The sequence below is a fragment of the Botryllus schlosseri genome, chromosome 16 (assembly GCF_051294905.1).
Source record: "Botryllus schlosseri isolate E-star chromosome 16, Bs_hap1, whole genome shotgun sequence".
In the NCBI taxonomy this organism is placed as follows: Eukaryota; Metazoa; Chordata; class Ascidiacea; order Stolidobranchia; family Styelidae; genus Botryllus; species Botryllus schlosseri.
In genome coordinates this window covers 12177723-12202840 of record NC_137251.1, presented here as the reverse complement: position 1 = coordinate 12202840, position 25118 = coordinate 12177723, and the positions used below count along the sequence as shown (strand labels likewise).

Below are 25118 nucleotides of genomic sequence, written 5' to 3'. Positions count from 1 at the left end.
TTCAATTTATCGATGACGCCCGAAACGAAAAGAGTGCGTATTAAAATCCAAACCGTGGTACACAAAAACATGGCCTCCTCAGAATCAAGAAACACGGTTAAATATTACAATCGAATATTACACCAGATTTGTTAGCGATTCAAAAGCATTTACTTATTTGTGTGTCTCAATTGTACGATTTGAGCCAATCAGAATTATCAATCGGCCTTTTCTCTTCCTCTGTATATTTCCAATCGCTATAGCTTACTTCTTCTAACTTCGCCATCTGGTTGGTGACAAGTCCACCATACTTTTCAAGCAACTGAATTTCTGTTTGGATGACATGAAATCCCTGAAACATCCTTCGACGTAATGGCTTGAGTTTTCCAAGTATATGCACCGCGAAAACGTATGTGACATAAAAGTTGAGATAGATGCTGCTGAAATTGGAATTTGATTTCTTCAAGATTATAAAGAAAACCTTGCCCTTGACTCGTATCGAAGGAATGTCAACAAGCAGTGTGTTGCAGTTGTGTGCTGCGTCAAGATTCCGAAAAGTCTTCCCTGGCAAATACCTATTGGTGACTATATGATGTCATGGTTATGTTATGATGTCATGTTATCGATTGCATATATTTTTAAATATGCATATGTTCGATTTTGTATTGTTTTAATTGTAATCATTCTTCAGCGAAATTATTTTTCACAATGTTGCTGCGACCTTTTCATTTATGTTCAATAGTGCTTGTCAAATTCATTACAAATATATAGCAATATGTTATGATTCCATGCAATTATAAGCATCAAGACACGTAAATTAGTATTACGTCTCGTTAGCACACACTGAGCGACAAATTTACGGTATAACCGAATGATAGAATCTGTAAGCGTTGAGGGATCTTATAGACAGGCGGTGCTTTTCGCTATCCACACCGGGTAAGAATAAATGCGCCGAGACACCTGCTTGATATCACCGCTAAGTATGCGGTAGTATTAGTACTCGGAAATGTAAGCTTTCGGAGTAATATAATATCAAAACAAGTGACAAAGCGGCCGGTTTCCGAAGCCTGGTTGCATACGAACAAGGAGGGGTTGTACACGCCGCGAAGACGCAAGCTGGAAGCCGACCGCCGATAGTATAGTAGCAGAGTTGATAGCTTTGAATTTTTGATAGAGATTTAGTTGCCTTTGCTTTCGGTCATTTTGAGAAGACGCCAAAACAAATTATCGAATGACATCATGAGCGATAATCCACCATGGCTTCAAATTTAATCGGCGTAGAAGTGGAGAGGGGAATCCTTTAGTAGAGATAAAGGCACTGCAATATCATTAGTTGCCTTTCACGTTAGTCCCAATAAAAATCGTTCAGCTACTTTCCTATAAGCTTCACCCTGAAAGTATGACGTTTCTGACTTTTCACCACAAGGTAGGATGTCGAACAGGTTTGCGACACCCCTCTGTACAAAATTCAACTTTCAAATCCTCACCAGTTAATGTGTAAATGAACGGAATACACCCATTTTTATAATGCCATATGCATGACCTGTTTACGTGAACAGAAGCTACCTCACCCCATGTATATTGTATATAGACTCATTTTGCAGTGGGGAAATAGAATAATTCACATCAACAGACGGAGGTGCGTATGCAGAATGACATACCGGAAAGCATCGTTGAGTTGACTTGCAACGTACGCCATGTAGAAAGTCTGAAAATCGACCTATTTGTTCACCCATTTAATTTACAGTGTGTGGTAGCAATCAGTATAAGTTGAAGGTCCGTTATGTCTGAAGTGTCTGAATTCGCGTGTTAAATTCAATGTGACCTTATAAGTATTGCTCAGATAGATTGTAGCTGCTAATATTATAATGGACATATAGTTTTAAAAACTTCACTTAGAATGTCATACAGCACCGCCACACGATTCTCCAAAGCTCACTTTGGTTCCACGTGCATTTCTAATGACAGTGTCGATCGGGCATATCGCCTATAACCTATTGTTGTGCTGATCGCCTAATTTCACGCAAGTTTCCTCGTCTGTGGAAGTATGCTGTGATGAAAGTACGGAAGCTATGCACATCGTATTGCGCCATGACGTCAGGCATTGCGTGTACACTGTGCAGTATAAACGAATCAACGCAGTAACCGCGTGACACAATTACAATCATCTAAATGTTATTATAATCAGTCGCCGAACGATGGAAAGTTCAGACATTAACTCACTATCACTTGATCTAGTGCGCCGCTGTCGCTACGCCTATAAATGTCTGTGCTCCTGAGCAGTAGCTGGTTTTGGGTCGGCGTATTATCGTTTGCGTTGGTGCATTGTCACAATGTAGAGATAAGGAAAAGTCACACCGTGAATCTTCGTGAAGCTGCAGAAGGTAGCAATTGGTATGGTGACCAATCGAGCTTCGCGGGGTATACGTTTGATTTGAGGATGAGAGGGGACGGTAACGCAAGGTAAGACACGGATCATACACTATGCTGCTACTAGACCGCCTTTGTTACGCTGGTTATTATCAGTAAGGCTTGGCAAAATAGAGTACCTTAGTGATTCGATTCTGCCAGTATGACGTCATAACAGTACATATGATCTAGATTCTAGAATGTGCCATTTATGCAACCGCAAAGAATATAACGCCAGTTCTGTATCATATTAAAAATAATTTGGTATTTTGAACATGCCTGTTTTATTGCACTTTGTGACGATCAGGGCGTTGATCACAAGCTCACATAAATGACTTCTGTCGCTTATTTTGACGATGATGAGACTGCGTGGTTGACGTTTCCGATCTAAGTTACCGAATATATTGGGTGTGTTTACAAATTTTTGGCTGTGATAACATCCCGTGTCTGATGCTGAAAGTCAGTATTTTGATATGAATGAAGTTTTGACCATCAATAATAAGGATGTTGCAGCGACGCTGCGTATAGTAGGCCACGGTGCTTAAGTTGCGTAATGAGCAATGTGTACTGATATGGATTAGTAAACCTCATCGAAAAACATCCGTAACTATATTCATCATGTTGGCGTGGGTTCGGAATAAATGACAAAATCTGGAAAATGAGTTGGAATAAATCCGCTTGTCAAAAATCGTCTCGGACAACTTGATCGCTTATATTTTATGAAAAAAGTCGACAAAAGCGTTGGTCGTATAATTGATACAAATCGGCAATTTCTTCAGTCATGCCATCGTATTTCGTGCGTATAGTGTGCGTTATCATGAACCGCGTATTAGCAAATCAATCTCAGTGGCATAGCCCGTACATTGTCTGTCTCGCCCGACATTGAAAGCAAACCGATGCATATTTTGTCAAGGCTAATGAATGTCTTGGCAAGGGCTGCGCATTGCAAATACAATCATCACCTTCATTTTTCAGATTAATCTTCGGGCGACCCAGGCCAGGAAGTTTGCGGGAAACCGTCTCTAAGGGAGCTATCTATTCATGCGATATTGCAGTCAATGCGTCCATGTCGTCCCGAGCGGCCGACTTTTCGGAAGTGAACTGCAGTTCCGTCGTAATCTTCCCGGAGAGCAGGCTTACGCATCGTAGACCTGACCATGACGTATCATCGGATGCATTGGGGTTGAGCATGGCGAGAAAGAACGACTCCTTTTACGCGGTACATAGACTGCGCCAATTTTGACCAAGACATATAGGCTTGCGTCACTAACGCAGGCATTAAAGAACCTATCTATAGGGGGAAACTGAGAAGACGAAAATTTGCGGTGGCCGCTTTCTACGTATACGCCACGAGTATTCTTGAGACTTCGTGAACATGAGAGTGGATTTTATGGACATGTTTGCACCACTGTTAAGAGTGAAATGGTCATAACAATCGGGCGAAATAGAATCTGTATGTCTGTCACTGAATCCGTGAATAGTCTGTAGGAAAATTGTGTTTGCGGCGTTACTATAATAGGGTTACCATATTTTTGTTTTCAAATTCCAGACATTCTTTAGCGCCCACTAGCGGCGGATTTTACAATGAGGTATGAACACATTGTCAGTAACTATGACGTCACATCAGCAAAGCTTCGCCTATCGACTTTATACAGGAGTGGAGTAGAACATACTGGTTTCGAGTTGGGCCATCTCTAATGTGAGCTCTGGTGATTGCTTAGGTCCGCAACAGATTACTTCACGGGTCGCATGAAATCGTCTGGTGAACCTTATCCGACCCGTCGGTTGTGTGTGTGACAGCCTTGCTATACTGTTAGATCGGTACGGTTATCTGGTTGTGTGTTGCAACCAATGGATTCTGTCAATAATAGTGGCTCATCCATATAATACTACTAAATACACCAGTAGATTGCATATCCGGCCGTTTGTTATCTTTTATTGCCGCGAGCTTATTTGCAATTTGAAAATGTTCCGCGGTCCAACTAAAAAAATAATAGGCTGATTAATAAAAAAAAATCACCTTGCCCAGACTTGCTCACAGCCTATTTTGGAAGCAGATAACGTCCAACATCTTCGCGATCCCCAGAATAAGGGCAAATGACCCCCAGATTTAGAAGATCTGTCTTTGACAAAACGAAAGCATCCAAACCGCCGTAACCAACTCTGGGAATATACCGCGCGTAATATGTGTTATCTTATAATTACGATGACAATTACACTTATTTCAGTGGTTATTCTTATTTATTTTTAACTCATTTTTTGCGAAGATGGTGCGTGGTCCCCTTATTAATATCAATATACGTTGTATTAAATCGCGCCGCCTGGCCGGAGTTTTCAGAGTGAAATTTCGGTCATGTCCGGGAAATTCCGGACGTATGACAACCATACACTATGACTATGCTATAGTTATGTTGCGCTTCCTCTTGCATGAAAGTACGGCCACCTGCGATTGACTGATAAAAATCTGTAGCTCTTTGTCAAAATTGGGGCACATGATAACTTATCGTTGGCCCCTGTTAAAATTTGCAAAAGTACTTATCGAAATATTTATTTTGTATATCTACTTGAATTCGTTTCGGCATGCCTGAGAATTCGTTACATCTATTTCTAATTTTCGCTGTAAAATTTGCGTACAACAGAAGTACTCGGGTATACTAACTGTACTAATACAGGCATACCGGAGTAAGAACAATGACTTTGACCACACTGTATCTGTTAATTGACAGCATATTGTCTACTCTCTTGATTAGTGCAGTGAAGTTATGACTAAAATCCAATCAATCGGACTGTGACCCGGTTCTGTTTGAGACGGCTCCAACTCTAAAGCGATAAACTCCGATTCATATTGGCATATTAGTAACGACCTCAACTTTATTCATGCTTCACGTGCTCTTTACAGGTATGCGCGCCCATTCGACGTAGATTGTGTCCAAATGTAACTTACGTTCCTGGAGCTTGCTACGTGGGTGGATTGAACGATATCTACTGGGAATATATCAGATGGCCCAATGAAACAGGTAGGCTGAAAATATGTGGTCGTTGTTTATCAGGTATAATTTTTCATTACCGACAGAAGATCCAATAATACTCACTCGTATTCATGTGTAAGCTTCAGTTTTGCAATTTCTACTCACCCGCAAGCAGTCATAGTGATGTCCAAATCATTCCAAAACTATTTTAAGTTGGGGAATAACAAAGGTGGGTTAAACTGAAGTCAATAAAACTTGGTATAGTTTGCGACAATTCATCACATATTTCGCAAATGAAAACCTCCGAAATACAGAACTACATCTTGCAGACTGCTACATAATGATCATCGCTATAGCGCCAAAAATAGCTGTGGTTTCGACCGTTATAACGTAAATCTATATCCAACAACTATTGCATCAACTACTTCAAACAATGTTGGAGTAAGGGTGAAAGTACTAAACAAATAACCAATTCGTTTAGTTTGGGCCTGGTGTAGATAGACAAAACTCAATTGAGTTCCCTGAAAAAGTAAAACTAATGTTTTGTCAAGAGTTACGGGATGTCTATTACTACTACAAATTTTTTCGTTATTCTAGATTGCTTCACCGGTTCTGTAGAGGTTGTCTTCGTTGTGGACGGGTCTGGCAGCATTAACCCAGATAATTTCAAACTTGTTAAGAATTGGGTGATAAATGTAACAGAACAGCTCGTCAGATCCTTCGGCGAAACTGTACAAACACAAGTCGTACAATATGCCCTCGAACCGTAAGTAATATCTTAAAGGGGCACTGCGCTTTAAAAATGATGTGGTCTCAAATTGAAGGTAAAAACGAACAAAAATTTTTGGCCGCAGCCATTTCCTTCGGAACGCCACCGTAATGGAGCTGCAATTTATTGAAATTTCTACAAGACCAGCTGCCGCGGCTGCTTAACCCGTTACATGGCACGATGTCTTCATCGTCGCACTTGCTCGACGCGATAAGGCAGTCACGCAGAGAACGAAACTTAGACACATTTCCTTCATAACATCGGCTGACAACTATCTAAAATTCGTTCTCTGCGTGACTGCCTAATCGCGTCGAGCAAGTGCGACGGTGAAGATATCGTGCCATGTAACGGGTTAAGCTGCCGCGGCAGCTGGTCTTGTAGAAATTTCAATAAATTGCAGCTCCATTACGGTGGCGTTCTGAAGGAAATGGCTGCGGCCAAAAATTTTTGTTCGTTTTTACCTTCAATTTGAGACCACATCATTTTTAGAGCGCAGTGCCCCTTTAAGCTATGCATGCCTGACGATACGCGTGATGCAATCCTGAATTTGTCTTTTCCCTTCCTCCAATCTGGTACATTTGCGTTAAGCCATTAGCTTTCTTTGAATAAGTTAAACACGTCCCAAGATTTATTTGATATTATCATTTAAATTGCTGGACAATAAACAGTGACGAGGAGGATTTGTGTAACTCTCCGGAGTATGTGGTGCCATATACCCTGCGGGATGGACTTACCATTGATGAAATAAAGGAGAAACTTGATGAAATGATCTATATCAACGGTCGTAGAACATACACACTTTTGGCATTGGACCGAGTCTTGAAAGTGAGTAGATGTAAATTATTTTGGAGCGGAAATATAATCGTACGCAACAAAAACATTTTACATCAGTAGCGGGGCGATTTTATAGAATTAGTGCTTATCTTCCAGTGTGATTTCAAGTCAGAAGGCGATGCACATCAAATTGTTGTTGTTCTTACTGACGGCAAGACAAGTGGAGCAACGGATATATCGAATTGGTATTCATGTTTTATTGTATAAATTAACCTACTATAAAGGCAGTGTCAACCTAACGCATATTTCGGACTGTGAGAAATCATAAATCGTAACCATATTAGTCGAATCGGGGATAGATGAATATGACGGTTGCATATCCTATGCAAATGGTGTGTGGATAGTTATCCTATTGCGCCCCAGGTTGTACATGATTACCGAGCACATGCATATGTGAGGATGATAACAAATCATTGTTCATCTGAAGTCCATATATGCAGGCGTATATACTTAAAATTATATTGCGATATCGCACCATAATGTCATAGGCACTTTGTTGTCATTGTTGTGTTCTCATCATCATCCTCAGCAATCCATTTTTGCTTAGCACCAGCCAGCCTAAATAGCCTGCAAAATAAATATATATATATACTACTGCATGTATGCATAATAGTCTGGGTACGTAATCTACACCTTAGTTGCATAGTTCACCGGTATCTTCTCTCAAAAACTCACGAAAATAACGTGGTCGGCTATGGGATCGCAAATATTCGTTTCGAGCATTGTGCGATTGAGACATAAACCGACTGCAAATGAATATAAGGGATATGGTTCAATGTGTCCTCACCCCTAAGAAATGCCAACTTGCTAATACGAAATGATTCATATCTTGCAGGTATCGTAAAAATATACAAGGAACCAAAGTAATACCGTTTGTGGTTGCTGTGGGCAACTATGAAGACTACGCCATGCAGTCATCATATATTGCACACGGGAACAAATACAGCAAAGACAGAGTGCTGACCGTGGATGATTTTCAAAAACTGAGCACCGTGATTGCACGACTGACTGATTCCATCTCGTCCGCTGTATCGTTAGAAGGTGAGATCGATGCGGTTTAAAATTTGTTGTATAGCGGTTAACTGCCCCTAACCCTGAGAAAGAAAGAAGATGATGGATTGCAATTAGCTCATTAGAGAAACAAACTATATCTTGCAAACAACAGATAAAATACCCCACAAGCTCTCCATATAATAGTGTATGTTGGCATCTCTTTCTATAGGATTGAAAATACGGTATTTTATTGGGATGACAAAGATCGATAATCTCAATTATATCCCAAAAATATCAATTTATCTCATTACAGTTTACAATTTCATTTTAATCGCAGTCCGTGGGACTTTTTTGCCTATTGTTATAAATCTACAATCTATACATGTTCATGTCCACCTGTAGCATTACTAGACGTGCATATATGAGTATTGGACTTGCTGAAGGCGAAGGAGTTATATTATAATATGGTATATCAACTATTTGTCGCCCAGCATCTGTCCATACGAAACTATATATCATCTAAAAGGCCGTTTGCTTCTTAACATCTCATCAGAAATTTATCGACGAACGTTATTGATGTCGAAATGATATTGCAGGAACTTCCGCCGGCGCTGGCTCCTCTGATCCAAATGCTGACATTGCCAACCCTCAACTCGGGATATCAATCGCTTTTGGCAAGGTTGGTATAGGTTACATATCGCATGAAATCGAAATGCCGAACGCGAATGTTGACATTTCCGACGCCACAAGAGGTTACATGTTGCCTATGAAATACATTCTATGATGCCGATTTCCGATGTCACAGGATCAATTATTTGTCGGTGGACCAGGAATGTTTCTACAGTCTGGAAATATTATGAGTGTTGATTTGAAAAGTGGCGCAACCCTAGCCCAGGAGGAATTTCCTCAGATAAACGCAGCTTTGCGAAATGGCACCGCTGACTCTCTCGCTGGTAAGCACTGAGCAGATTGATAATGTCTTTTTCCGACTCAGATATGACAAGACAGTTGTATATGTGTAGTTTGATGGATGGATGTTTCCTGCATTTGAGAATTAAACGAGTGCAGATGAATTATATACAATTTATACATACACCGGAATACGCGAATTCGTCAGGATTGAGCAAAATGCACTCACCTGACCTCGTTAGAAATTTAATCCGAAAGATGTGGAATCGTACATTGGCGATCACCGCAGATACAATAAGCAGCCTTCTAACTACTACCTTGGTAAATTTCGGTGAGAAATAGAACGGGTGCGATTTGTTCTATCTGGTCAATATTGATCGATTTGCAATCTTACCAAGCTTGAAAAGATAAGTGGATGCGCTGAACATTCAACGAAAGACCACCAACGCCAGTCAACGTAAAACAACAGTGGGTTTAAGAAAATTGCTCTTTGGACTCAAGATAACAGCAAGAGAGATAAATTAGGATACAGCAAAAATCGATAAGCCTCACACTTCGACGTACACTAATTGCGTTGAAATAGCTCACGTCTATCTCTATGACGACCGGCGACTGATCCCAGCTGTTTTGCCTCTCGCTTAATCGTTACACATACAGGCATATATATAGTATATCTTACGGATTAAGGGCTTTTCGGGGTTGTGAAAATACTTAACTCACTTTGGCACATAATATGCAACGTCTGTTCAAAGGTTTCTCTCTTGTCACTGGGAATTTTGACGGAATTGAATATGTCATAGCAGGAGCACCAAGACATCTATTTACTGGCGCGGTATGAGCATTCTGATAGGTTTATTGTAAGGTGATAACGTATGGACATTTTATTCGACTCATATCCAGGTATTGCTCTGTCAAACACGTAGTGGGGAATCTCCAGTGTGCGATAAGACAATTTTTCCAAATTACGATCAAGTAGCAACATATTTTGGGGGATCTGTTTTGACGGTGGATATAAACGGAGACAAGAATGATGATATGTTAATAAGCGCTCCTTTGTACAGTGGCGATGATATTGATTCAGGTCGAGTGTTCGTATACATGAGTGAAGATGGTAATTCGGTAGAAGCATGGGTAAGTAGTAATGAGTATATTTGGTTGTGTTAATATTTTTCACCTAGCAATGCTGTGTGTCCATGGTGTTTAGACATTTGCAACTTTATGAAGTAATATACTTACCATGTTGCGACCACCAAGCGAGACACACAAGATCGCAACATTTAGCCACTTCTGACTAGACTAGAGTAAGCAATGGTCAACATTTCGTCGTCTTGCACACCTACTGAAGAATAAATCGAGATGGCGAAAATGCGTTAAAAGAGACGCAATGTTCCGTCTAAACAGGAACATATTTCTAGCCTGTGAGTTAGTCCTATCAAACCTTGTTATCTAACCGTCAGAATCCTTCATTATTGATAGTTGCTTCGCACGAAGCGTTCGATCTATTCGTGGCAGGTGATAGCGATAATTTTTATGTAGTCGACCATAGTTACCGCGATTCACCGCAGATTCAACTGAGATCGATCGTTGTGCTATTATGACTTAACACATAGCATAGCCGATGGAAGTGGTGGCACAGCGGCAGCGACGCTTATCACCAGGTGGTATTTAGCCAAGGAATGATATAAACTCCGACTGAAAAATATTTGTATGGCTCAGCTGATATTGGTGTACAAATGCGAGCGTGTTATGTGCAATTGTGCATCCATCCCGATCTTTATGAGCAATAAGTGTAAGATGAAGTGAACTGTAACGCAGCCCGGCTGTATAAACCTATGTATTTGCACTGTAACATGCGTGGAAAACTCCCAAACTGACCGCAAAACGATACCAACCTGTTTCTGGAACTGGATACTGGAGTTCCCCTCCTATAACCAGTTTAATATTGGATGTTTGAATCCAGAATATGCGAGCTAGCTCCAAACAAAGTGCAAAACGCTGCTGCATATACGAAAAAATAGCCCACATAGTTGTATACCAGGGGTTCTTAATTTTTTTATCGATAACCTTTCTAGTGTTGTGTGGATTTGCGCGTACCCCTTATATTTCCCAGGCCGGTGACTGGAAGGTAATCACATCAAACTCAACTATATCTAGGCTATTTCATGCCTACAATTTGGTAACTAATTCAACTATATTCTTTGGCGTAATGATTTTATTTGTAACTTGAAAGCAGTGAATTACATTGTTACTAAATGCTGCTCAGTGGCTGTGTTGATATAAGGTAATGAGAAAGTGACGATAAATCAACAAAAAAATTATTTTTACTTGCCGTCATAATTCGAAACTGCCCTGCCCAGGTTTGTCTATAAAGACATCAAACTGTCCTGGAATACTACGAAGCACATTCTAGTGGTCGCTGCCTTCCGAGAAGTGTGCAGCTTGGTTCTATATATCCCTGAGACCAATTCACATTATACTTCTTTTAGACACGGCGACCAGCTGGGCACCAACTGAAGTGAACAGTAAACTCCAGTTAACAAATATTTAATGCTCCAAACCTTCTTTGCATTTCAGCTTTCGGGTTTCTTTTTTTACATGGCCTGTTCACCCTTAATGGGTGATGATGACTCATAGTAATCACAAGCACTGATTGACTTGTTTTACAAATTAGGGACTTGGAAACTAGGGATGGTGTGAACGTGAGGTTCACGTTCGCGTCCTGTGTGTGAACCTCAGTAATTTAGAGGTTCACGTTCACAAACGAACCTTGGTAGGTTCTGCACTGTGAACCTTTTTCATTTATTACAATTTTCACTTCATTATAACACCTTTGGTGGAAATTTGTTGTATTTCAACTGCGGGCCACTCTATGCATAGCGCTGCCAGCATAAAAAAATCAACATTAAACGAGCATGCACCTTGACAATCTAAAAGATTCACTTGATTTGTTTAAAAAGTTTGCTCGAAATATCCACCTTTCCGTTTGAGAATATTAATGACTCTAAGTTGTGAGCTTGACCCACAATCATCATCAAACAACATCACGGGCGAAATACACTACATATACGTAGTCAGCTAATGATGCTTATTCAACCAATCAATGGAATTGATATCGTTGTCTGATGTAAAAAAAAATCAAGCAGGCGTACGGTGTCAATCTTGATTTCATATGTTTATTGTGTCATAAAAACCAAATCCGTGCGATTGGGGTGTTGGCTTGTTGCTGTATAACTTATTGTTGATGGGTTAATATCGGTAGCAAGTATAGACACCCTTGCAAGTCGTCATCGAAATAGTTGGCGAAGCAACGGAAGATATTGATTTTATGGGATTATTATGTCATTTGATTGCCCCAGTTGATGCATTTGGCGACGTTTAACACGCCAATACGTACTTCAGCATTGCGGCATTAAGGTGCCCGAGTCGTCGCTAGGTATCGTGTACTACTGCACATTAATATAGGCTTTCAATTCACTGAAATGTAGGGTTGGAATTAACAATATGACGTCACGTGACGTCATGAGGTTCACGTTCGCGTTCACACAGAATCTTTCAAAAAGGTTCGCGTTCACGCGAACCTGAACCTTTCAGAGGTTCACACCGTCCCTATTGGAAACGTATCACGCCACAATTTGAAGCACAGTCCGTGTAATTCGTAATGTGACAATGGCAACAAAGAACGATTGAACTACACTATACGGAAAAAGTGACTGCTTGTAACCTTAATTTTTACGGCATACTTTGCTACCTTGACTTTGTTTTGAATCAGGAGTACGCATGCAAGTTACGTAGGCTGCGCAATGGGGGCATACTAATGAACAGGCTTCAAATTAAACGAATTTCCGGTTTACTTTGTTCCAGGGTTGTAATGACTCGAGTCATGACTCGACTCGAGTCCGACTCGAGTCACGATTTTCTGATGACTCGTCTTGACTCGAGTCATTTTCACAAAATACGGAAATGACTCGACCCGACTCGAGTCAATTTGTGTATTGACTCGACTTGGACTCGAGTCATTGCGCATGACTCGAACCAAGTCATATGACCCGAGACTCAGACGGCCAAGACCGACATTTCATTGTAATTTCGAGGAATATTAAAGTAACAACACTATTGGGATTTCGTCTATTGGTACTGATACTTGAAAATGCGACTAGAAACTGCTAAAAGTGATGAAAATTAGTATATTATAAATGCGAACCATTCGATATCACCTAACAGAGCTATAAAAAGTGGGTATTCAAGACTTTAACTGGAAACTGAGCAGTCAGCACAATGATTTGGATTCGGACTCGAGTCGTAACACCATGACTCGGACTCGACCCTCTGCTTGTTGACTTGGACTCGGACTTGACTCGGTGGTGAGTTCAAAATGACTCGACTTGACTCGAGTCAAAACTATAAAAGTGAGATTTACTTGTGACTCGTAGCCTTGTGACTTGGTTACAACTCTGCTTTATTCGGCCTATGGATTTAGTCCACGCTGCAACATTCTAAAATTGGTTTTATGTTTTGAATTCCTTGCAACTTTTCGCGGGCCGCAGATTGCCCAAGTCTGCCCTAAAACTGGTTTACAGACCCAGTTCAAGAACTCTATTGTAGGTTGATGGGAAATTATCTTTTCAACCCCCGCGCTAATGTGTGGCAAATTGCAGGCCAACCGATCATACGTGCCTCAGGTATTGCGTGGCGATGATATCGGAGCGCGGTTCGGCACCGCGATGGCATATGCCGGCGACTTGGACAGGGATGGATTTAATGACGTTGTTATTGGAGCACCACTTGCCCACGACGGAGCAGGGGCGGTCTACATCTTTCGCGGCACGAGTAATGGATTAGAATCAACGTTCAGTCAGGTAAATAGGGAAATTGCGGACATAGATGTGTCTGATCAGGTAGGCCTCAGAATGACTAAATTTGTAATATTATGTGAAAATTCGAAGTTTTATCACCTAATCAGACGTGACCACTAGTGGGTTTATAAGGCATTGATTCATACTCCTGACCTAAAAGATCACTTTTTCGACGATGCACTGTACATTCTATTTTGACCGCTCCAGCCGTTAAAGGGGCACTGCACTCTAAAAATGATGTGGTCTCAAATTGAAGGGCAAAACGAAAGAAAAATTTTGGCCGCATCCGTTTTCTTCAGAACGCCACCGTAATGGAGCTGTAATAAATTGAAATTTCCAGAGTTGCAGCACGCTCCGGCAGTCACGCAGAGGTCGAACTTTATATAGTTGTCAGCCGATGTTATGAAGGGAATAGAATACACTAGGCCCGATTTTGACATAAATCTCCTGACTGGACAAGTGGACATCTTCCGTTGAACGCGGTATCCAAACCACCTTGGCGTGTACGACATATTTCCTTCATAACATCGGCTGACAACTATATAAAGTTCGATCTCTGCGTGCTGCAACTCTGGAAATTTCAATACATTACAGCTCCATTACGGTGGCGTTCTGAAGAAAACGGCTGTGGCCAAAATTTTTCTTTCGTTTTGCCCTTCAATTTGAGACCACATCATTTTTAGAGTGCAGTGCCCCTTTAATACGCAGCTCTTGCTAATGCCCCCAACGCATTACACTCTATAGTGTCTATTTCGTCATAGGAGCTATATGCCTATTTCCCCTATATTTTCAATAGTGAATATCAATCCACTATGACGTCACAGTTGAATGTGCGTGACGTCATGACTTGAAAATAATGTTAAAAAATTATTGTAAAAAACATGTTTTAAACAAGGGCCTTGTTTTGAATTGGTTTTTGTTTTAAACACAACCCTACCGCGTACTATCGGGTATTTCCATGAATCCCTTTACCAGAAAATCCAACCTTCGCATATTACCGCACCTGAGCTTCAATACTTTGGCCAGTACCTACAGGGCAATGTAGATATCGACGATAACGGATTCCCGGATGTAATCGTTGCATCTCCAAAAAGCGAACATCTGACGATGTTAAGGTAACACCCGCAGCCAGTGCATACCGCTACAGGCAATCAAACTATCTACATTAACAGGACAAGACCGATAGTTGATGTTGCGGTGGAGATAAAATTTTCCGATGAAACTATGTCATTTCCTATTTGCTTGAAAAACGAAGGAATCAATTGCACGACCTTGCACTATTGTTTCAACGTCAGTGGTTCTACTTCAGCGAACGGGACAGGTTCGCATCTCGAAAGTCATATCGAAATTTGTTGCAGTTGACTGATTGCTAACATTATTGGGCTCCGTGGAGAATTGATTACCGTAACCGGTCATTTCATATCTCAAACACAGATTATTTTGGCGCTGTTATGATTTAGGGATTCGATACGTATTGCAAATTGATACCGGTAATTCACTCAAAAGAAAGCGAGTTTTATTTTCCGATTCGGACTCAACATTTTCTGAAGATGTTTCATTAACACGACTGTATTCCTGTTATCAGCAGAGCGTGAATTTGAAGGTAATTAGGAGGCATTGCACATTCATGCTTGATTGATTTGTAACTTGCAGTGTCAGTGAAGTCAGATTCATTCAATGCATACACCTCCTTTTTTATTTAAGATGGAAATGTCAAACTCCGATTACGTTCATGCACCGATCAAAGCGGAAATAACTTTTGAACTACAGCAAGAACACCTCGACGTTCTTTTCTCTTCTGTGTTGAACAGGTGAATGGTGAAATCAATTTTTAACCGGCTAGAACACTTTGATTAAAGTCTTCAGTATGACTTTGATCATACTAGGAAATGTAGATATCGCAACTATAGAATATGCTTTTCCTGGTTCGATGCGACTGGGAACAATGCCGTCAGACTCCAGCGGGGCCCATTATAATGATTTGTGGTTTGCCCCATTGATATGCAATCTTCTGTCTGTCAATACCGGGGAATGTTTTTACGACTTATCTGGTCATGGAAAATTCTATCATCATGAACAATTAGCGCAATAATGGCGTGTACAACTGTGTTTACTGTACATGTACATTGTGCAAATATATTTTACCGCAATGCCTATGATTCGGTTTCAAAAGTAAAGCATATTCAACTATTCCTCTGAGCGAATCGTACCAACAAATGTCAATTCAGTTGAGTGTGGAATACTATTTATAGATTTGACACAAATCAAATCTAAAGTTTTGATTGATGGTATACACTCATTTATTCACGGCGTGTATACGGAACGGCTTCTTCTAACTATAGAGTTCGTTGCAATCGATTTTGTAATTCCGACACTGTATATACGTAACGTAGTGTCTAATATACGACCGTCACTTTGGGCGCTTGAATGCCATGCTTGAATACGAATGTCACCAGCATTTTGTACGAAAGCATTGGCCGAGAATTTATCCATCGCGGCCACCACGTAATACAGTTATGTTTGCACCAGAAATCTGCCTACCACTTACTCCGCTGAAATAAAAGTCAGCACCGGTTGCGAGGAGATGATCTGCAACTCCGACTTGAATTTAGCTGCGTATATGCTTCCATCTCCGACATTCCAAATACAAAAGTAAGACCTCCCTATACCGTGTTTATTGTAACAACGTGTACTGTAATATACGTGGTAGAAAACAGGCGCATTTACCATATACACCATCGTAGGGTGCACATCAAACTATCGAAACTTCCTGGTACCGAATTTTGCTTTCACGCCCATACGAATGGTTGAGTATGAGTGAAATACACGTTTTTTGTTATTGTGTGCAGTCAAGATTTAATTGCATGCTGTTGGTCAGCCTACTTGCTATTATATCTTTAATACCCGATTAATATCCACTGTATTGTCGCATCTCGGGAAACAGGCATGTGAGAACTTTGATATGCTGCGAACCACTGTCCATCTGCAGTTATCAGTTTTTTTATCGGTTCGATCTTTTGTAATTACAGTGGAGCAGCAGTCCGTGACATATCTGAGAACGGAACTGTATTAGTAGTGGCACAGTCCACGGCGTCATCTGCCCTACAGATTCGAGTGAATTGGACGAATTACGGCGAATATGCCTTTGACCCTGCCATAAGCGTCAGCTATTCCAAAGGGATATCCATAAACCAGGTCGGTCAAGTCGCACTAAACCTGTCACCATCACCTGCACTTGGGCCAACATTGCGTACTACGATATGTACTATGCTTGTTTGTTTACTTTCTTAGGTCAAAACTATATCTGCGTTTCCACAATCGGAATCTTGTATTTCCCCGCTTGAAGCCACATCGCAAGAGAGCAATAACATGGTTCAACAGATTCTACGTTATCAGCAAGTACTGATGCATCCTAATTCTTGGGTAAGGACCATTATTAGAGACTGGATTTTTGCAAAGGCAGTTTACGAATATTATGTTATTCTGGGCAAGCGAGTATTATCAACGAAAATGCGATGAAAATATTTCAGAGATGAAATGATCTTATGTCATTTTAACATCACAATTTACCAACGTGTAAAACGATGCAACAAGTGTTTCATCTAGACAAAGTTTGGTCGACGTCACATTATTACTTGAATACGTTAATATTGTCGTGGAATGAAATTAAACTATATTGGCTCTTCTTTCTTTTTTAGTGTTTCTTCGAAATAAGCGTCCTAACCGACAGTTTGAAAAACACTCTATTCCTCAGTAACGCCGAATTCAACATCAGCACGTATCTAAAGTGAGAAATTTGAATTTATTTTAGTATTTTGTCCACAGTTTTAAGCTGAAATTTAGAGATGTACTTTGATATACAATTGAATAGCTTATTCATATTGAAATGAACCCCAATATTTCCGGCTGACGCTCGTCAAGGGTATTCGTCAGCAACTATAGTAGAGAATTGGAAGGAACATTGTATGTCAACAGTCGTATATCTCGAAATATGACATCACCAGCATGAAATGAGGTCTAAAATAAGAGAGCGTTCAATGTAATATTTAAATGGTACACGTGTACACATCAGAGTTGGATCAATTGTAATTTGTAATTGTAATTGAATGTACTTAATTACATTTTTCAATGTAATTGTAATTGAAGCATTTTTATTTTGTGTAATTGTAATTGTAATTGTAATTTGCCAAAAATTTTGCTCAATTACAATTTCAATTACATTAAATTGCTATTGAGACCTGACAAGCACAACATAAAATAATTGACTTATAATGCATTCTCTTTAAATGTCGACAAGGAATTTGATGGATCCATTTGCGGAAGTCCTTGACTGCGCCCTTGCGGGCGAAGTTTTTTTTATTTTTACCGCTATGCTGGCCTCGGCTGCCATTGTATACAATTATTAGCTTACTAACCAACGGATGGATTCTCAACACGCGACTCACGATTGAATACGCCGAGAAGCGAACTGCTGAGCCGGCTAAAAGCAGCAGAATTGATAGTCCCATAGCTGGCGATCCAAGCGTCGAAATTTGATATGTATGGTCCTAATCGGAAGCTAGTGTCGCACTGATTCCGCAATAAAAGTATATTTCCAGGCAATGGTACCATCCCAAAATAGTCGTGAAAGTCTGGGAATCGGCATTGTTCTGAACAATCGCTGGGCGTAATTTGTTTGTTTGTTTGTTTTTGGGGTATTCATGGTGTTTTTCGACTACTATGGTCATTTACACCAGGCCGATATTCTTGTTATTTTCCGTAACTGCCGACTTATAGCACGGCCCACCTCTAGGCTTTTTGTAAGACACCGCTGACGCGGATGAAGTGGCGAGGAGGAGCTGGGCGTAATTGATCATTGTTGTGGTCATGCTGCTGCGGCGCTCTCACTTTTCAAAACAGTCGGCCTTAAACGGCTATTTTGGAGCAGTTACATTGCCCTGACGAGATTTTAATTTGTATTTTCGGAATTAGTGCATCGATAGCGTACGATAAAGACCAGATGCATCAAATTTAGACGCTTGGATCGCCAGATCTAGGACTACAAGGTTTGCTGCTTTTAGGCGGCTCTGCAGTACGTTTGTCGGTGCATTCATCCGTGACTCACATCTTGCGCATCTATCAGTGGGTTGGCAATCTACAATACGATTTCAGATCACGATGCTGCATCGTTACTTCGTCTAGCTAACTAACCAGATCACTGGATATTATATAACGTCTTATCTGACAAAGCACGGTTCTGTTTTTACTCCTCATCCTAATTCCTACGTCCCTCGATAAAAATGATATTATTTCTTTAATTATATACTATATACGCAAATCCAACACTTGCATATATTATAATACTTTTTTCAACGACATACTGCATATAGTTCGAAAACGTTTTTTCTTTTTAATAATTAACGGGTATTTGCGCATCATGAATGAAACATGAATACTTGAATTGTTGTTAATTACGACGCTACGGTTGTCAAGGAGCACGGTTGAATTTATGATTATTCAATTACATGTTCAACAGCAGCAATTGTAATTGTAATTGTAATGTAATTGAAGCATGCAAGGAGTAATTGTAATTTGAATTGTAATTTGATATTTTTAGCATGGAGTAATTGTAATTGTAATGTAATTGAAACATGCATGAAAGTAATTGTAATTGTAATTGTAATTACACTGAAATAATGTAATTGATCCAACTCTGGTACACATGTACTTTTATAAGAAGTTGGTAGGTACAATGTTAAAGAAAATCCTGTACTTCACCGAATTCCAACATATAGCACAGGGTGCAAATTAGATAAACGACAGTTTCTGGTATATTGTTTTGCTTACACTTCTATGCCAATGTGAATAGGTCCTTATGGGCATACAAACCAGGGGCTGAGTAGCATCGGTTTTCGTGAACCAGCACAGGAAGGCTAAAAAATGTGGTATCGACGTATTCAGTACCCTCTCCAAATACAAACGCCTTACTTCCAGCCATATATATGAGCAGGTTTTTAAATGTTTCTAAAATCAGATATGCTTGGTAAAAGGATCTTTCGTGTACCTACTGTTCGGTTGCTTCTACCGCTATAATTTTACATGAAATGTAGTTTAGCCATTTGTTAGACTTTCTGCTTACCACCACAACGCTGTCCCGATGCAAATCTATTTCCTCTTTCATGCTGTGACGACTCCAGTTCACCATACTCGCAAGAAATCAATCCAGAAAACAACGCTTGGTACGGGGAGAGGCCAATCCGATATGTATCATATTTGGATGTACAAAAGTCAGTTGCTTTGTAACATTTTGTTAAAGGACTCTAATGTAGGTATATGGAGATGTTTACTGATATTTTGATTCCTTCAAAGGCAAAGCAGTGACGCGAGAGTTACAATAAATTCGACCAATATATACAATAACATCAGCAGTGTATCGAATATTGGAGGAAATTCATCCGATATCTCTATGAGATTCAAGGTAAAATAAAGTAGATAAACATTGAGTTATGGGCTACTTACATACACTAAAAGGTATACTAATATTTATAAAGCTGTTTTTTTTACAATCGCGTATTTTCCCAACCGGCGTTTAATATCTTGGATGTTATGGATGCGTAATGTGCGTGTGCAAATGTACAGTAATAAATTAGCCAAGTACAAGCACACAACGTAGGTGTTGTGTCCTTGGTATAATGTAAGTAAATCATGGTTCCTATTCACCAGATTCCATGTTTCAATAGATCAAATCTGGATATGCAGCTGTGTCGAAAAGCGTGATGAGCTTCCAATGGCCGTGGTTGATACATGACAACAATCCTCTTTTATATCTGTACGATGTCGAGTGTTCGCCCATCGACGCTGGGGTAAGATTTAGTTAGGGTTAGAAACGTCAAATTTTGCATGCTTATTTCATTTTTCAGCCACGTTGAATTGTTTTAATGATACATCATCTTTGCACTACAGGTTTCGTGTTCGTGCGATAAATCAAAGGTTAATCCATATCAGTTACCGATCCAGCCATTGGCTGGTAATGACACGAATCAAACATCTTATACGATAACGCCAGCCACGGAACCAATCGACGCTGATGAATTGGTAGGAATAATAAATTATTATTATTAAAGCACCATTGACTTTCCACTATTGAGTCCAGACGAATCATAGGTTAACTGGGCACAATTATGAACCTCACCTCGGAGTCCGAAGAGGTTTCGGATAGGGTGACCATATTTTAAGAACCGAAGAAGAGGGTACTTTTTTCAACTTACAATAAGATAAATAAATATGGGACATTTATACACATAAAGATGACCATCCAGTTAGTTTAGTTGACTACTGAAAAGATAAATAAAGTCAGCCATCCACGTCGGTAACTTACATGCGGGTTTCCATGGACAATTCCCGTTCGGTTAACCTATTTTTAGACAACCTCCGCGGCAGTTCCAGAAAAAGTCGATTTCCACGTGTACTTTGTAGCAATTTGACCGTTTTTCGTCGTCTCTGAATCGTAGCCTAATACTCAAAACATGATGAGGGCGGACTGAGAAAAATGAGGATAATCCCTGTTTCAGAAGATATAGTAATAATGCCGCAGATGTACGAGCTCTGACGCATCATTCGATAACCCATATCGTGTCAGTCTAGTATACCTGCGTGTAAAGCCATGATTTGCTTCTCGCAAGTTTCAAATGAATCAAGTGACACTGGTACGACCACAATATCGTACAAATATTCTTTTAAAGTTAAATACGTCTGTACTACTTTGCAAGTCATATCAGTCCCAGTAAAATACTGGAGAATAGTGTCGTTCCAAGCAACACGGCTACTGCACTCAATCCCAAATTGTATACTCAACGTTTCTGATCTATAACACTATAAGCCTAAATTGTAACCAGTTGGGGAATTTAGCCTTGATGGGAAGAATCTGATATTTCTATGCGCTTATACAGATGTGGTCAAAGTAGTCCAGAAAGCTACACAAGTAGAAGTAGAAGTAGTGACGAAAACATCTACTCAAGTACGAGTAAAAGTACTTCTTCCAGAAGCAACCTAAAACTACTTGAAGTAGAAGCAGAATTGACTGACTTTAAATCTACTCAAGTAAGTAAGTAGTTGTGAAAACGATCGTAATTCGTTCACATGGATTGTCAAAAGGTGCAAATTGAGCTATGCGAAAGGTGCAGAGCTTGATTCTTATTGTTGCATACCAGAAGGTATCCAATTTTCGACTGCATAAGAATTCGTCCGCATCATGGGATGAAAAAAATAGTATTGATATGGAAATGCGATACTAATCCTCTGTTTACTCGGACAGCACGTTTTAGAAAATATCATGGTATATGGCGCCCTCCCCCATCGAAGAGCAATACGGAGAAGTTGTAGGATACGGTGTAAAGACTTGGCGCAATTAGTAAACATTAATAAAAAATATGGTGGGTCGTAAAAATGCCATATTGTGTAGCTTTTTTCCGGAAATTAAAGGCATTACCACACTTGTTTTTATACTTCAACATGTATGTTATCCAGACAAAAGAACTGATATTAATTAGAACTCACGGGAATTGAAAGTGAAATATAAATACTATATCTAAAACCGGAACATGTATTTCATGGTCCAGATTAGGGCACGCCATGGACTGCTAGATTACGATTTGATAAGTAGGCATAAATGCTAGATTGCGAAACATCAGTTTCAAACGTTATGATGAGCTATAATATTATATACTGTGATGAAAAATTTGATATGGCGAAGGGCGACAACGCGGTGTGAACGGAACCACGCCAACCGGCTACCTAAATTATATTCACAGATACCATAGTGAAATCATATTGGCTATACTTCATAGCCACTGCGCGCGACGCGCAACGAAAATTCTGGGCTTTACTCAAATTTTATGAACATGAAATGTTGATGCTCCGTGAAAACAGCCCCGAAATTCCTCAGGCTATCTTCCCGATTGGAGGATTAAACTACTTCTACTTGACAAACTGAAAATAGCGAAAAGTAAGTAAGTAGATCACAAAATATTACTAAGTAGAAGTAGCGAAAATCAGATCTACCTGAGTAAGTACCAAAAGTAGAGGAAAACTACTTGAGTACTTCGAAAAAGTAGAAGTAGCCTACTTCGTTACTGACCACCTCTGCTTATAATCGCTATGGACTAAGATCGACCGGAAAAGAAGTTCCAAGTCGAGAGAAAGTGATCTATTGGTGCTATCAATATCGTGTGCATTTCCTCGATAATCATCACGGTTGGATCAAATATGCCAAAGACGCCGAGGAAGTTGGCCTATACTTATATTGACAGGATAAACGAACACATAGAAGCACCCAGCGATTTGCGTTGCACAAAGCATAAAAACATGCTTGCATATCCACTGAATATTGCTACTTTTAGAACTGTAACGGCGCATTTGAGACCAACCATAGTTGCGCAGAATTGAAATGCGAAGTTGCAAATCTCGGATTGACGAGGGAGCTCTCATTCGTAGCGCACTTCAGGCTGTGGAGCTCCAGTGTTACATTCCAACAGACCGTGAGTTGAATTACACTCGTGATATGCATATCGATAGGCGATCAATTTTTGAAAAGCGTATTTATAGGCTATCAATTGTCGCAAAGCGTATTAATGTGTATTTCGAGCGAATAATGAATGGAAATATCTGTTTTTATTCAGAACAGGACCTTCCTAAATTTGAGGTCACGACTTTCAATCGCGTCAATCGAGACTCCTGATAATTTATATAGTGAGCATGGGGAACGGATGTTTGACGAGGACGAAGTAAGCAATTTAGGCCGATTAGTGCAAGTTCAACTCTGCATTGACACCGACAAGATTTATTTTTAATATGCATAAAGATAAAAGATGAAAAGACGCAATTCATTAAAACACAATCATTATCGGATGATAAAACCACGCCTTGTCCATTGAGAAAAAACTTTAATTCCTCGTATCCCAAACGGGATATCTTCACGTACGATGGATAGTACATGTAGATTCGTAGTTAGACTGGAAACGTCATCCCAATTAGCAGGACCTAATATACAATAGAGTTGCCCTTCCGCGCTGAACATGTTCGGCTCTGACACTTACGTCTGACTTGATGTTTCCTCGCAGATTATTGTGCAAGTTCAAAAATATATTCCAATCAGGGAGACGGAGACAACAGGCGAGTTAACTTTCGTTATCGTTGCTGCGGCCGTTGGATTCCTCGTCATTTGTCTGCTGACGCTAATATTGTGGAAGGTAAGGCATTGTATGCAAAATTTTTGAGGTCTATCAGGCTACCGCGTGATGGAAAAGTGTCAATGGCCTTCTGAACTGATTTTCAGATTTCAAATTTTCAAATTTCAGATTTCAAATTCGTGTGAGCCCAAAACCATAATCTGTACTAAAAACCATGGTCTGTACTTTCAAGAATTAGATATCAGCGAATCCGAAATCATCCAAGATACACGAAATGGAAATCATCAGTGAAAATTCGCCATTGACTAACTAGATCACATAATGTTAATATTTGCTTATATTTGTGTCGCTTATCCCTTATGGCTCTTATTAAAATTAGATGGTCTCCTTTCAGGCGGGATTTTTTGAAAATAATTACCGCACAAAGCTACAGCAACACCAGTCGAGCGAACAACTCGTGAAAGAAGAAGGTGCTGCCAGCAACGAGGCCGAAAGCGAGCTGTACGAAAACACTGCTCCGTCAAATCAACCTGCATAAATCACTAACACGTTCTCATTTCATCAAGTAAACATAGAAATGACTTCTGTCAGTATGTTTCCGCGGTACTTTGTACAGTGGCCTACTCTACCACGCGAAAGCTTGGTCTACTTTCGTATGGAAATATATCAATATTTCAGTAACGTTAACTTACCATACATTTGATAGGATAGCGTAATTGGAGTTGCCACAGTTACGTACTGCCAGGAAGATATATAGTTATAGATATCCCTGACGTCTACTGCTTATAGATTACATTAATACCTTTGCTAGACCGGTGGATTCACTTTAAATCTTTTTACCAAACGTCCTACTCAGAAAATACACATACACACACACACACACACACCTATATATGTAATGCTTTATATTGACTCCCCTCATCAACTGTTCCCGGCATCCGTCTGTACTGTTAGACAGAAAGAAACACGCACAGTCACCTATATCATTGTGAATGCATTATTGTTTTCAAGTCTTCAATTTTTCTGTTGTTAATGTTCCGGTTAATGAAGCAATAAAAATCTCTCTCTCTCTCCCTCTTTTCACGTGTGCCGTAAGTTCATGGGGAAAGTCCCCGTGGTCAGGCTACAAATTGAGAGTACTGCCAAACGCTAGATCAGGAGTTCTTTACATATGGTCGTATTTAAACTGCGATCCCTGTCGGTATTTTATCGTTCGGACTGCATTGACACGATGTCG

General features: G+C 40.0%; 2 protein-coding genes across 3 annotated transcripts in view; one reads left to right on the top strand and one right to left on the bottom strand.

The window, feature by feature from the left end:
* Positions 1-25118, bottom strand: part of LOC145458237 (integrin alpha-11-like) — a 329408-nt gene that overhangs the window by 280855 nt on the left and 23435 nt on the right. The gene's annotated exons all lie outside the window — the stretch shown is intronic.
* LOC145458241 (integrin alpha-11-like) lies at positions 962-24951 on the top strand. Of its 2 annotated transcripts, XM_080336566.1 has the most exons (28): positions 980-2442; positions 3364-3607; positions 5288-5405; positions 5955-6123; positions 6795-6951; positions 7057-7145; positions 7796-8001; positions 8550-8632; positions 8759-8906; positions 9615-9694; positions 9763-9993; positions 13518-13718; positions 14691-14830; positions 14888-15036; positions 15176-15318; positions 15420-15526; positions 16245-16367; positions 16745-16910; positions 17007-17138; positions 17414-17502; positions 19892-19981; positions 20064-20172; positions 20435-20557; positions 20658-20789; positions 23093-23230; positions 23372-23476; positions 23813-23941; positions 24276-24951. In XM_080336566.1, the coding sequence occupies exons 1-28, from the start codon at positions 2243-2245 to the stop codon at positions 24417-24419; spliced, it is 3945 nt and encodes a 1314-aa protein (XP_080192692.1). In that variant the 5' UTR covers positions 980-2242; the 3' UTR covers positions 24420-24951. The 2 variants fall into 2 exon arrangements, with proteins under 2 accessions (XP_080192693.1, XP_080192692.1); XM_080336567.1 differs by lacking the exon at positions 24276-24951 and having other exon boundaries at positions 962-2442; positions 23377-23476; positions 23813-23839.

Coding starts and splice junctions, on each gene's coding strand:
- LOC145458241 (XM_080336566.1), top strand. CDS start 2,243: ATGTCTGTGCTCCTGAGCAGTAGCTGGTTTTGGGTCGGCGTATTATCG. Junction 3,608..5,287: donor AGAACGACTCCTTTTACGCG/GTACATAGACTG, acceptor TGCTCTTTACAG/GTATGCGCGCCCATTCGACG. Junction 23,942..24,275: donor TGACGCTAATATTGTGGAAG/GTAAGGCATTGT, acceptor GTCTCCTTTCAG/GCGGGATTTTTTGAAAATAA.